The following is a 12,261-nucleotide window of genomic DNA, read 5'->3' on the forward strand; positions in this document are numbered from 1 at the left end:
TAGCAATGGTGGTGGTGGTGGTGATGGTTTACATGCATGTGTACATGCATATGTATGTGTGCATGTGCATGCTAGTACTAGAACTTGAAAGTCAGGGCCTCAAATTCTTGATCAGCTTTTTTGCTCACAACTGGCACTCTTCCACTTGAACCATGCTTCTGTTCAGGCATTTTGCAGGTTAATTGGAGATGGCATCTCTTTGTCTGAACTGTGAACACTGACCATTCTCTTTTTTTTAGGGGGGGGGTCTGGTCGTGGGGCCTGAACTCTGGGCCTGGGTGCTGTCCCTCAGCTCTTCAGCTCAAGGATAGCACTCTACCACTTGAGCCACAGCACCGGCTTTTTTCTTTTTGCTTATGTGGTACTGAGGAATCGAACCCAGGGTCTCAGGCATGCAAGGCAAGTGCTCTACCACTGAGCCACCTTCCCAGCCCCAATATGGACCATTCTTGATCATAACCCATTAAGGTGGTGGGAGCAGTAGAAAAGATGGAGCTGAGGTCAAACCCTGTCCCCACCACTTGTGTGGCCTTGGGCCGATCGCTTCATTTCTTTGTCTCTGTATCTTCAGTAAGATGAAAGTGTCAAAAGAGGGGTTTTTTTTGGTGGCATTTCTTTTGTTGTTCTTTTGGTTGTGGTCCTGCAGCCTGATCTCAGGGGCTGGATGTTTTCTCTGAGCTTCTTCACTCAAAGCTAATGCTCTACCACTTGAGCTGTAGCTGCCCTTTCAGCTTTTTGCTGGTTGTTTGGAGATAAGCGTCTCATGGATTTTGGGGCTGGCTTTAAACCACAATCCTCAGATCTCAGCTTCCTGAGTGGCTAGGATTATAAGTGTGAGCCATTGACTCTGCTAGGGTCTCACTTTACAGCTGCTATGAGTATTAGATGTCTGGACATAAATGCTCAGTGCTAGCTTTTTACTGTCATCAGTACTTGACAACACTGAGTAGCCATTGAACTCTCCCAGGTTCTAGTAGATGTCCCACAGAGAAGAGAGATTCTGTGACATCACCACCCCCTCAAAAGTGAATTCAGATCCTCCATCGCTCCTGAGTTCTTTTTTTTTTTTTTTTTTTCTGGTCGTGGGGCCTGAATGTTGGGCCTGGACACTGTCCCTCAGCTCTTCAGCTCAAGGCTAGCACTCTACCACTTGAGCTTCAGTCCCACTTCCAGCTTTTTCTGCTTATGTGGTGCTGAGGAATCGAACCCAGGGCCTCATGCATGCAAGGCAAGCACTCTACCACTGAGCCACCTTCTCAGTCCCCTGTTCCTGAGTTCTTACACCATGCCAGATTCTCAGACTTGTTCTTGAGAACAGAGGTTAGCAAGCACCTTGACCACTTCTGCCAACTCTGGCTCCAAGAAAGCAGAGGGAAGCATGGACTTGAGTGCTGACTCCATTTACTGCTAGCTAAGTCTACTACTATCATTAACTCATCAGATCACACATCCCCTGGCCAAAAGAAAAAGGTAAAAAGGATCCTGAGTATGGGTGGTTGCCAGGAAGTGCAAGCTGGACAAAGTGGAGGCTCTAGACCAGTCAGGTGAGCTGTACAGAACACTGTGCTATTGTTTGGGGACCTCTGGGACTCTTTAGGACACAGTCTGTGTTAGACTGCTTCAAAGTCTTTTATGCTCCAGTCCAAGGACCCATGCATGGAGAGTTGGGAAAATACAGAACAGGGTGCTTCCCAAACTCCACTCTGGGGAGAGGAGCAGATAGATGCAGATAGATAGGTTTCTAGATAGGTTTCTTACTGGAGCAAGACTGAAGCCCTTCGATTCTGGTTCAGAGCCAGAAGGAGATATTCTAGAAGGCAAGCATTATCTAGCATAGGATTGTCTGTTCACAGCCAATGGCTCCAAGATAATCACTTTGTATCTATGGAACCAAAGGATGTCCTGTAGAGATCCTGCCACCCCAACCTCACAGTACAGCTCAAAACTGAGGCACAGAAGTGGGCAGACGGAGAGATGCTCAGATACTAAAAACAATGAAAAGTCAGTAAAATGAGCTTCTCTCTCCCTCTCTCTCTCTTTCTCCTTTCCTCTCTTCCTCCCAGTCCTGGGGCTTGAACTCAGGACCTGCATGAGCTTTTTTACCCAAGGCTAGTGTTCTACCACTTTGAGCCACAGCGCCACTTCTGGTTTTGGAGTGGTTAATTGGAGATAAGAATCTCATGGACTTTACTTCCCAGGCTGTCTTTGTACTGTGATCCTTAGATCTCAGCCTCTGGAGTAGCTAGAATTACAGATATGAGCCATCAAGGCCTTGAGCCACAGCACCACTTCCAGTTTTCTAGTGGTTTATTGGAGATAAGAGTCTCACGGGCTTTCCTGCCTGGGCTGGCTTTGAACCTCGATCCTTAGATCTCAGTCTCCTGAGTAGCTAGGATTACAGGCGCGAGCCATGGACGCCAGGCTAGAAACAAAAAATTTTGTTATGATTTTTAAACCTTTCATGTACAGATGGTACATGCCTGTGTCTCCCCCACCCCACCCCCAGGAGTTCACCTGGCCAAGCAGGGATGAGATTCATACTGGAACTCAGAGGTTCACAAACCAGGTTTGATGAATAGCTAGGTCTGGCAAGAAATGGCTGTGGTCCAGGCTCTTTGCCTAAGCTGAGAGCCCTAATGACCCCCTATGGAGAGTTGGTGTCCCAGTCAGACGCAGAGATGGGTGGAGAGCCCCCAGCCTCTGTACGGCCATGCAGATAGGTGACCTGGTACCTGATGGCTAACCTGAAGAGGAAGCAAAGAGTTGGAGCATGATTTGAGCTAGAAAGGGGCAAGCTCAAGAGCTTTGTTGGCGCTGTTTGAGCGTGACTTTGCTGCGTGCATGCAGTATCTGCATAAGGTGATCAGATTCAACACTTAAGCCCTCCTTGCTGTTGGGCCTAAGGAGTAAGTGCTGGGTTATGTGTTTTGTTTCGACCCTCTTACCTCAGCCTCCCAAGTACTGTGTTTTCGGTGTCACAGGTGTGCACCATAGTGCCCAGCCGGCATGTGGCAATGTTACTAAGTTTCTAGTTGAGAAACTGAGGCCCCAGAGGGTACGTGATTTCTGTCAGGCTCTAAAAGCGGGTCCTTTCTCAAGCCTCCCGACTGTGTGGCCAGGAGGTTGCATAGGGAGCGCACGCCTTGCTGGGCAGAGGGGGCGGGGGCGCGGCCGCTTTAAAGGGCGGCTGTTGGAGCTCGGAGGTGCTGGGCGCAGCAGCCACAGTAGGGTCTCCCTGAAGAGCCTGCGGGGCTGGCCGTTCGCCTCCTCCTGGCCCTGGCCAGAGAAGAAGCGGCTGCTGGGCCCCACCCGGCCAAGGCACCGGGGGCCAGAGTGGGTGCGGAGGGGTCCGCGCCGCCGCCGCCGCCGCCGCAGGTGTCAGCTCCCAGATGGCGCAGCACGTGCGGTGATGGCGTCTGCGCCCCAAGGGTCTCAGCCCTGCGCCCCGCGTCCCCAGGACAGCATGGATCGCCCAGAGCCCGAGCTGATCCGGCAGAGCTGGCGGGCGGTGAGCCGCAGCCCGCTGGAGCATGGCACTGTCCTGTTCGCCAGGTAAGTGCTGCCCGAGCTCCCAGAGGACGGGAGGGGGGGGGACCAGGGGGAGGGGCGCCCCTCCGGGAGTGGGCTCCAGGAGGCTGGACCTGCTGGGGGGGGGGAGAAAACTGACCCCACGGCGAGGGGCGGCTGCCAGATGTGCGCCAGAGAAGTGGGGCGCGCGGCAACCACAGCGTGTGGCGCAGCCCCTTCTACTCCTCTCGGTGCTGCAGGGCGCACACGTGCACCCAGATGGGCTGGCTGGGGAGTGATGGGGGTCTGCCAGCCTGCGCCCTCCCCCGGGCTCCCCACTGCTGCGGGTGTGAGTGCCCCGAAGGCGGGATGGGCAGAGTGGGCAGGCGCCGTCCCCGCCCGTGGCAACCCTTTCAAAGGAAGGTGCAGGTTAGGACCAGAGAGCCATGAGCCATGTGAAGAGGGGGAAACAGGCAGTGTTAACCTCGCTGCCAGCCCCAGCCCGAATGCCCTGTGTTACAGGGAACCTTGGCTCCAAGGTCAGACCCAAACTTCTGCCCAGGCTTGTGCTAAACCTCCCCCAGACCAAAAGAGCAATAAAATATTTCACAAATAGAGAGTTTCACAGAAACATGAGTCCTCCTGAGGGGGGCTAACTGCCCCCCATTGTGCCTTCTGGGTTTCCCTGAACTCGGATTTGCTCTGGCATCTTGGTGGCTCCCCTACTTTCAAGCACGTGACATTAGGGAAGTTGCTTAGCCTCTCTGTAGGCTGTTTCCTCCTCTGTAAAATTAGAATAAAATTTATATCCATTGCTTTAAATTGTGAAAGATAGACAGTTACAAGGTTAGGAGCACAAGAAGTTTTCAGGCACACCTGTGTATGTTGTGTATGTTACTAGCGATTGAACCCAGGGCCTTCTGCTTGCTAGATGAGTGCTCTACCTCTTGAGCTATGTCCTCTAACCCTTTTTGTTGTTTATATGTTGGTTTTGAGACAGAGTATCCCTATCTTTGCCTGGTCTGGCCTCCAACTTGAGATCTTCCTGCCTCCTCTCCTGAATAGCTGGGATTACAGGTGGGGTCCCCATGCCTGGCTAGCCGGTGATGTCATCGCTGGGCTGAGTCTCCCGGGAAGTTCCCTCCCTAGAGCCCACTCCCCCAACTCAAATCACACCTCTCAACTATTTACTGTGTGCCAGGGCCTGTGAGAGTCCTGGAGACATACTGGCTTCTCTAAACTTTTCAGAACCTGGGAAAAGGGAGGGACACTGGCACTGCTGGTAATTCCAGCTGACGGGTGCTGTTGGCTTACTGCTGACCAGCTGGGACCGTTGGGTTCACTGCTTGCTCATGGGCTGATGCCCTCCACCCCCTACCCTGCAGGCTGTTCGCCCTGGAGCCCAGCCTGCTGCCTCTCTTCCAGTATGATGGCCACCAGTTCTCTAGCCCCGAGGACTGTCTCTCTTCTCCAGAGTTTCTGGACCACATCAGGAAGGTAAGGGGAGGGGCACCTGCTGCTTTCCCCCTGGGCTGAACCCAACCTGGTACACTGGTCAGCCTTTGGTGGCACCCTGTCTTCAGCTATTGGCCATAGCTTCAGTCATTGCTCTCACCCTTTCCCCCTAATCTCTCAGCCCTGGTGGCAATAACCTACACTTTTTTTTTGGGGGGGGGTCCGGTCGTGGGGCCTGAACTCTGGCCCTGGGCGCTGTCCCTCAGCTCTTCAGCTCAAGGCTAGCACTCTACCACTTGAGCCACAGCGCCACTTCCGGCTTTTTTCTTTTTGCTTATGTGGTGCTGAGGAATCGAACCCAGGGCTTCAGGCATGCAAGGCAAGCGCTCTACCACTGAGCCACCTTCCCAGCCCCTACACTTTTTTTTTTTTAATGGTGATCCTGAAATTTGAACCTACAGCCTCACACTCAGTAGGCAAGCACTCTACCACTTGAGTGCACCCCAGCCCCAAACTGAGATTTACTTAGAAGCTGATTCTCCTCACAGGGCCTCAGTTTCCCCTTGTCCTAGGCAAACAATACTGTCTTAATGACATCTGGGAGGCTTTGACACTCTCAAAGAGAAGGCATTCATGTATTTAACAGCATTAGTTGGGCACCTACTGTATGCTGACATAGGTTATCTATTGCCCTTGCTCTTTGAATGCAGGGTGCTAAGGGCCTCTCTGGCCTTGGATTCTGGGCAATGGTTGTACTCTGGTGGGATTGGTCTGGGCCCTCAGTGAGTCCCGCCTTGCCCCTGGCAGGTGATGCTGGTGATTGATGCTGCGGTAACCAACGTGGAGGACCTGTCCTCCCTGGAGGAGTACCTAGCTGGCTTGGGCAGGAAGCACCGGGCAGTGGGTGTGAAGCTCAGCTCCTTTTCGGTAGGTGATGAGACTCCCACATTCTTCAGAGGACAAGGCCTGGGCCAGCACTCCCTCCCAGTCCATCCCCACCACCACCCTGTTCTCTGTGCTGCACCGTCTCCATCCCCCGGAAGACCAGCACTAGGGCCCTGCGTTGTGTATATGTCAGCTGTGTGACCCTGGCGCAGTTTTGATTTCTCTGAGCTTCTGAGTTCTCACTGATCTCTTAGAACCACAAAAGCAGCTGGTCTAATCAGCTTTCTTTTGTTGGGTGTCAAACTACCCTTCCCCCCCAAAAAACACATTCTGGCTTAAAGCAACCATTTCTGATTTTTCACAGCTGGGCTCAGCAGCGTAGCTCTTCTATTCCCCATGGTATGGTAGGAATGACCCCTTTGAGACCTACCAGGAACTCTCCTGGGGGCAGGGAAACCAAGGAGGCTGGGAGTCTTTGCTCTCTCTCCCTCCTACGCAAGCTGAGCACTGCATGGATGGTTGCTGAGTTGCAGGACAAGCCCTAGGTTGCAAATGCATGTAAAGCCTCTGCCAGCATCACTTTCTTAGTGTCTATGGGCTCACCGTGGGGAGGGAGGGACCAGTGCTGTGATGGACTCTATCAAGCCCAACCACTTGGCAGATGGTAAGCCCTGTGAGGAAGGGGCCCAGGTGGTCTTGCCTGCCCCTCTATACTCGTACCTGCACACTGCCTTGTTTTGTTTTGAGGGAATCTTCAGCAAATACTTATGAGATAAATAAGCTTTAAGAAATGAGAATATGATTATTTTTGGGATGTTATAATTATTGAAGGCTTATTGTATGAAAATGCTAATAATTTTTTTTTGCCAGTCCTGGAGCTTGAACTCAGGGCCTGAGCACTGTCCCTGAGCCCTCTCTGTGTGCAAGGCTAGCTACCACTTGAGCCGAAGTGCCATTTCCAGCTTTTTCTGTTTATGTGGTACTGAGGAATCGAACCCAGGGCTTCATGTATGCTAAGCAAGCGCTCTACCATTAAGCCACACTCCCAGCCCCTGCTAATAACTTTTTAATAGGTTATCCCACTGCATCTCTCAAGAAGCCCAGGACTCGGAACTTTTACTTTGTTACTTGCTGAAGGCGACCAAGCTCCTAAGTGGTGATTAGGATCTGAACTCAGATCTATCTGGCTCCAGAGCCCAGGCTCTTAACTGCATGGGCTGTCTTGCAAGAGGGATCTGAGAGAAAGGAAAAATGGGCTGGATTTGAGGTCGGGGGCTCAAGGCAATGCTTTGGTCCATCAGTAGAGGATGGATCACAAGCTTAGGAGAGGGGTGAAATGCTTCATTTATTCCATAGCTTCAGATTTAAGGTAAAGGACAGTGTGCTATCCAAGGATTAAGGTGGGATCCCTGTGCAGGAAAGAAGCTCTGGCCTTGATGGTCTCACCTGTACAATGGAGCAAAGCCTTTGAGATGATGGTGCCTTCTTGTCTTTGCAGACAGTGGGCGAGTCCCTGCTCTACATGCTTGAGAGGTGTCTGGGCCCTGCTTTCACACCAGCCATGCGGGCTGCCTGGAACCAGCTTTACGGGGCCGTGGTCCAGGCCATGAGTCGTGGCTGGGATGGCGAGTAAGAAGCGACCCCTGCTTGGTTGTCCGCAGCTGTCCATGTCTGTCTATTGGTCTATGTCTGTTGTAGCCCAGGCCTCTCTGTGTCTTGGTCTTGTCCCCTTGGCTAGACCACTAGAGAGGTGATAGAGAGGGCTCCATCTGCAGGAGGAGTGGCCTTTCCTTCCAGAAGGGGCTCTGGGCTTCCTCATCCTTGTGGCCTCTTCCCTGCCTGCCTATTCACTTTTCTGGCACCCTTTCCTGCCTAATGAGACAGAGCAGAGCTTTGGTGGCGAGAGGGCCTGGGGCTGAGATGGAGAGACTTTGAGACCATAGGCCCTGGCCAATGTAGGAAGGAGCAAGGTGACCAGGCTTCACGCCCCTTCCATTTGGCCTGCTCAGGCGCTATGATGCTTCCCTGTCTTGGATTTCTGCTTTCAGGAGTCTGGGAGGGAAAGATGCTCTGTGCCTGCCATGCCATATTTCCAGGTCTCTTATTCCCCTGTACCCCAGTCATGTAGTTTCCCTTTGGCAGAACTACCACTTGTCCTCATTTAGCACTTCTAAGGGGAGCAACGAGGCCCCAGAGAGCTGAGTCCTGAGACTCTTCCTCACTGCCCCGCTCCAGGAAGGCTAATTCTTCACCTGTGTCCCCTCACCCTTCTACTCATCAACTCTGCTTGGCAATAGGCCTGCACCTGTGTAGTTACCATGTTTAGCACCCCTGGTGTGCCAGTGCTGGGGGGAACGGCAGGAAGCCTCCTGCCCTTTCCCCAGCCATCTGCACTCTCTCCCTCTTTGCTGTGGTTCTCTAACTCAAGAGGAATAAAGTTGTTCTGTGTGCCTCTTTAACCCTTCTGGACTAGTCTCTTTTTGAGCCTTAACCTGGGGCTCAGAGCAGGGAGGGTGGGTCATGGGGCCAAGGCTAGAGGGGGTGGAAAGGAAACCAAGGCTTTGGGAGGTGGAAGGTGATGGAGATGGGTAAGGAGTCTAGGGTTCAAATGGACTGGCAGGCTATGAAATGCAGTTTTTCTCCCTCTGGGCAAATAGCTAGACCAACATCCCTGACAGCTAGGGCAACAGAGGACAGTTCTGACCAGTGAGCCATGGGAGGTGGGGGAATGGTTCATCCAGCTCCTTCCTATTCCTTCCTACTCTGTCATTCATCTATCAGCCTAGCATAGACATCACGGTGACCTTCAGGGCCATGTGCTGACAGAACATGATAGATAGAACTATAGAGCAAATGCAGCTCTGCCCTGAGTCACGGCTTGAAGAAAGCTGACCACTTAGAACTGTAGATGAGACAGACATCAGCGTCTCTTGCATTTGGGGTCAGTTACAACACATAGCATGCTAATTCCAACAAAGAAGCCACTTGTCAATCCAGGGTTTGGATAGATGCTGGCTAGACAGCCTAGGCAGGGCACATGGCTCAAGTAGTAGAGCATTTGGCTAGAGTCCATGAGGCCCTGGGTTCAATCTCTAGTGCTGCACACACACAAATACCACCACCAAACAGTACACTTGAAATGGTTAAGTACAGAAGTCAAGGGAAAAATGATTTAAAAAAATGCACAGATGAAAGTGAACAATACAATGTGTGGGTGGAGACAAGAGGGAGGGACTGGAAGAGAGTGAGGGAACAGAAGACACTGTGCAAAAGGAAACATACTTATTACCCTGCTCTTGTAATCCCTTTGTATATCACCTTTATAATAATAAAGTAATTTTTTTAAGAAGTTCATTAAAAAAAAGCCATGCACTACTTGTAATCCTAGCTACTTGGAAGGCTGAGATTGGGAAAACTTCAAGCCAGCCTGGTTAGAAAAGTTCATGAGACCCATCCTTATTGGGTACAGTATATCAAGGCAGGAAGCAAAACCCTATTTTGCAAAAAACCAGCAATCCAGGCACTGGTTACTCACACTTGTGATCCTAGCTATTCAGGAGGCTGAGGTCTGAGGATCCTGATTCCAAACCAGCCTACACTCACAAAATCTGAGACTAATCTGTAGTTAAACAGCAAAAGGCTTGAAGAGGAGATGCGGCTTAAGTGGTAGAGTATCAGCCTTGAGTGAGAAAGCTAAGGGAGAGCACAAGACTCTGAGTTCAAGTTTCAATACAAGTAACACACACACACACACACACACACACACACACACACACACACACACACACACACACACACACACACACACACACACACACACACACACCTGCAAAAATTAGGGCTGAGGTGGAAAGCCTGAGGACCTAGGTTCAACCCCAGCACCATAAAGTTTTAAAAGATAGTAAATTTTTGTTTACAGTATTTTATAATTTTTAAAAATTCAAGTGGTAGAGCACTAACCTTGAGCTGAAGAGCAGAGGGACAGTGTGGCCCAGGCCCAGAACTCAAGACCCATGATCAACAACAACCACAAAAATTTGAGCTGGACACTGGTGTCTCATACCTGTAATCCTAGCTGCTCAGGAGACTGAGATCTGAGGATCATGGTTCAAAGCCAGTCAAGGTCAGGAAAGTCCATGAGACTCATCTCCAATTAACCACCAGAAAACCAGAAGTAGCCCTGTGGCTCAAAGTGGTAGAGCACTAGCCTTGGGCAAAAGAGCGTAAGGACGGTGCCTAGGTCCTGAATTCAAGCCCGAATGACCCCCCCCCAAAAAAAATACAGATCGTATCACTCCTGCTGTGAATCCCCCAGTAACTTCCCAGATAGCTAGAATAAATCCATTGTGCTAATGGAGCCCTATTATGCTCCTTGCCTTCTTGGACTTCGCCTGTCCCTCTCCTTCCTTTGCCCCATCTGCTCCAGCCTCTTTGGCCAGCTCGATGCTCAGGCCCTCAGCTTATTCCTGCAGACCTACTTATTCTTTCCACATCTGATCCCGGTGGACTTTAGATCTAGCAAAACAGTCCCTTCTCCATCTCAAGTCACTCCCCTGCCCTCATCCTGCCTACTCTTCCTTTAAAAGCACTTGGCCCCACATCCCATTACATAATTTGTTATTGCCCTCGGGGGCTGCTACGGAATAGAAATGCTGCTTGGTGCTGTGTGTGAAGAGGAAGGATGAAGAGTGGAGTTGAGGGGAGAAGTCAGCCAGAAGAGCCTCCGAATCCTGCTGTGGGGCTCTGACACAAGCCATGTGATCCTTATTTGCAGAACAGGATCGTGGTGACAGAAGCTATGCTAGAGCTTAGGTCACCTGGGCTGGTGAGATGATAAAGCCTCCATGGCACGTGGTGCTTGAGGCTAGGATTGTTTGCCTCACCTGCTCGCCTCTCCCTGCCTGCCTGCTAACACTCAACTGGGGCCTTCTGTGAAAGATGGGATCGGACAGCATCCTAGAAATTTTGAGTCCTACAGGGAGAGTCTTGGGCATGGGGAGGATTTCAGAGCTCTGAGGAGTCTACCACCTACCACTAGGATGGGAACCCCGCCAATTAAGGCTTCAATAGGGAACTGTATGAACTGAGGGCATCATACTTCCCAGGAAGGCCCTGTACTACTGGAGCCACACCACCAGCCACAGAAATGGGTTTTTTTATTTTTGAACAAACCTGGGAGTGTATCTTGCTGGAAATGAATTCTCCCTACCCCCACCCTGGGCATTCCAACCTGCAACTGAGCCAGCAAGGGGGGCTCCTCGGGACCCACCTGAGCTGCTTCCAGTGGCATAATTTTGGCAGGATGACCAGGAGCAGCCCCTGTTGGTCCTATGCTTGGTACCAGCATGACACTCAGTTAAGATGCTGAAATGCCCTTGTGGGCCCAGCCCAGTGGCCAGCATTCTGGTCCTCCTTAATAGGTGTCTTGTGAGCAGGCAGCTGGCACAGGCCCTCTGCCCAGACAGTCGTTTCCATCATCCATCTCCACTGAAGCAGCCTGGAGGATCCCAACCTGGCTTGGAAGATAACTGTCTTGTGAGGAGAGGACCCAGAAGGATGGGCCCTGGCCTTGTGCCCAGGCTTGTGCTACAGTGGGTATTGAACCACACTCACTGATGGACAGAGAAGTCCCAGCAAGGGTGGTAGCAATGAGAAGTCCTTGGGCAGCTGTGGACTTGTCATCCTTTGTGTCCCTCTCCTCTCCGGCCATAACCATCCCCCTAGGTAGCCCAATCTCTGCTCACTAACAGGGCAGCTGGTGGACCTTGTGTTCTCTCACTGCAACTCCCACTGCATCTGGATGAGCTGGCGGCTAGGGTTATCTGGCTGGCTGGAGGAAGGCTGAAACCATGGCTCAACCGAGGCAGAGAACTGTTTTCTATTCCTTGCCAGTGTGACAGCCTCTACAAAGACCAGTCCTTGTCTGGATGCACCCTTTCTCTTCCTCCAGCCTTCCTTGGCACCCCCCCCCCCACACATCCCCCAGGCCCAGACCTGAGCCCATCTGCCCCTCTTCCTGAATACCTGCATCAGAACCTACCAGCCACTGGCATAAGTCAGTTGCCCTCTTATGGAGTCCACCATTTGCCCAGGGGGCCCAGCGGCCTAAGGCAAAGCTGCGCTTCTGGCTTTATGGGCAGGCTCAAAGACAGACTATTTTTACTACTGTACAGCAGAGAGATGCAGCCATGTGCTGTCTATCCAGCAGGCTATAAATTGGGATCAGGGTCGGAGAAGATCCCAGAAGGTAGCTTTATCCCTGGGGTAAAAGCTATGTGGTGAGGTGTGTCACCCCAGACTGGTGACCTGGGAACACTGACTCTTTCTGGGTGGAAGAAAGGCCTGTTGGCCTGGCCCAGACGTAGAGGCACGGGCTAGCAGAGGTTGGGAGGACTTGTTTATTCAAGGCACAGT

General features: G+C 51.7%; 1 protein-coding gene across 1 annotated transcript; it reads left to right on the top strand.

Annotated features, from left to right (window-relative positions):
- The first annotated feature begins 3,246 nt into the window (after window positions 1-3,246).
- Window positions 3,247-8,289, top strand: Ngb (neuroglobin). The gene is made up of 4 exons (XM_070029052.1): window positions 3,247-3,552; window positions 4,893-5,004; window positions 5,770-5,889; window positions 7,346-8,289. Exons 1-4 carry the CDS (start codon window positions 3,410-3,412, stop codon window positions 7,478-7,480), a joined length of 510 nt encoding a protein of 169 aa, XP_069885153.1. The 5' UTR covers window positions 3,247-3,409; the 3' UTR covers window positions 7,481-8,289.
- The last annotated feature ends 3,972 nt before the right edge of the window (window positions 8,290-12,261 follow it).

This window comes from Dipodomys merriami, unplaced genomic scaffold (genome assembly GCF_024711535.1).
Source record: "Dipodomys merriami isolate MVZ:Mamm:240054 unplaced genomic scaffold, mDipMer1.0.p SCAF_1, whole genome shotgun sequence".
Classification (NCBI taxonomy): Eukaryota; Metazoa; Chordata; class Mammalia; order Rodentia; family Heteromyidae; genus Dipodomys; species Dipodomys merriami.

Coding starts and splice junctions, on each gene's coding strand:
- Ngb (XM_070029052.1), top strand. CDS start 3,410: ATGGCGTCTGCGCCCCAAGGGTCTCAGCCCTGCGCCCCGCGTCCCCAG. Junction 3,553..4,892: donor GGCACTGTCCTGTTCGCCAG/GTAAGTGCTGCC, acceptor CCTACCCTGCAG/GCTGTTCGCCCTGGAGCCCA. Junction 5,005..5,769: donor TTCTGGACCACATCAGGAAG/GTAAGGGGAGGG, acceptor TGCCCCTGGCAG/GTGATGCTGGTGATTGATGC.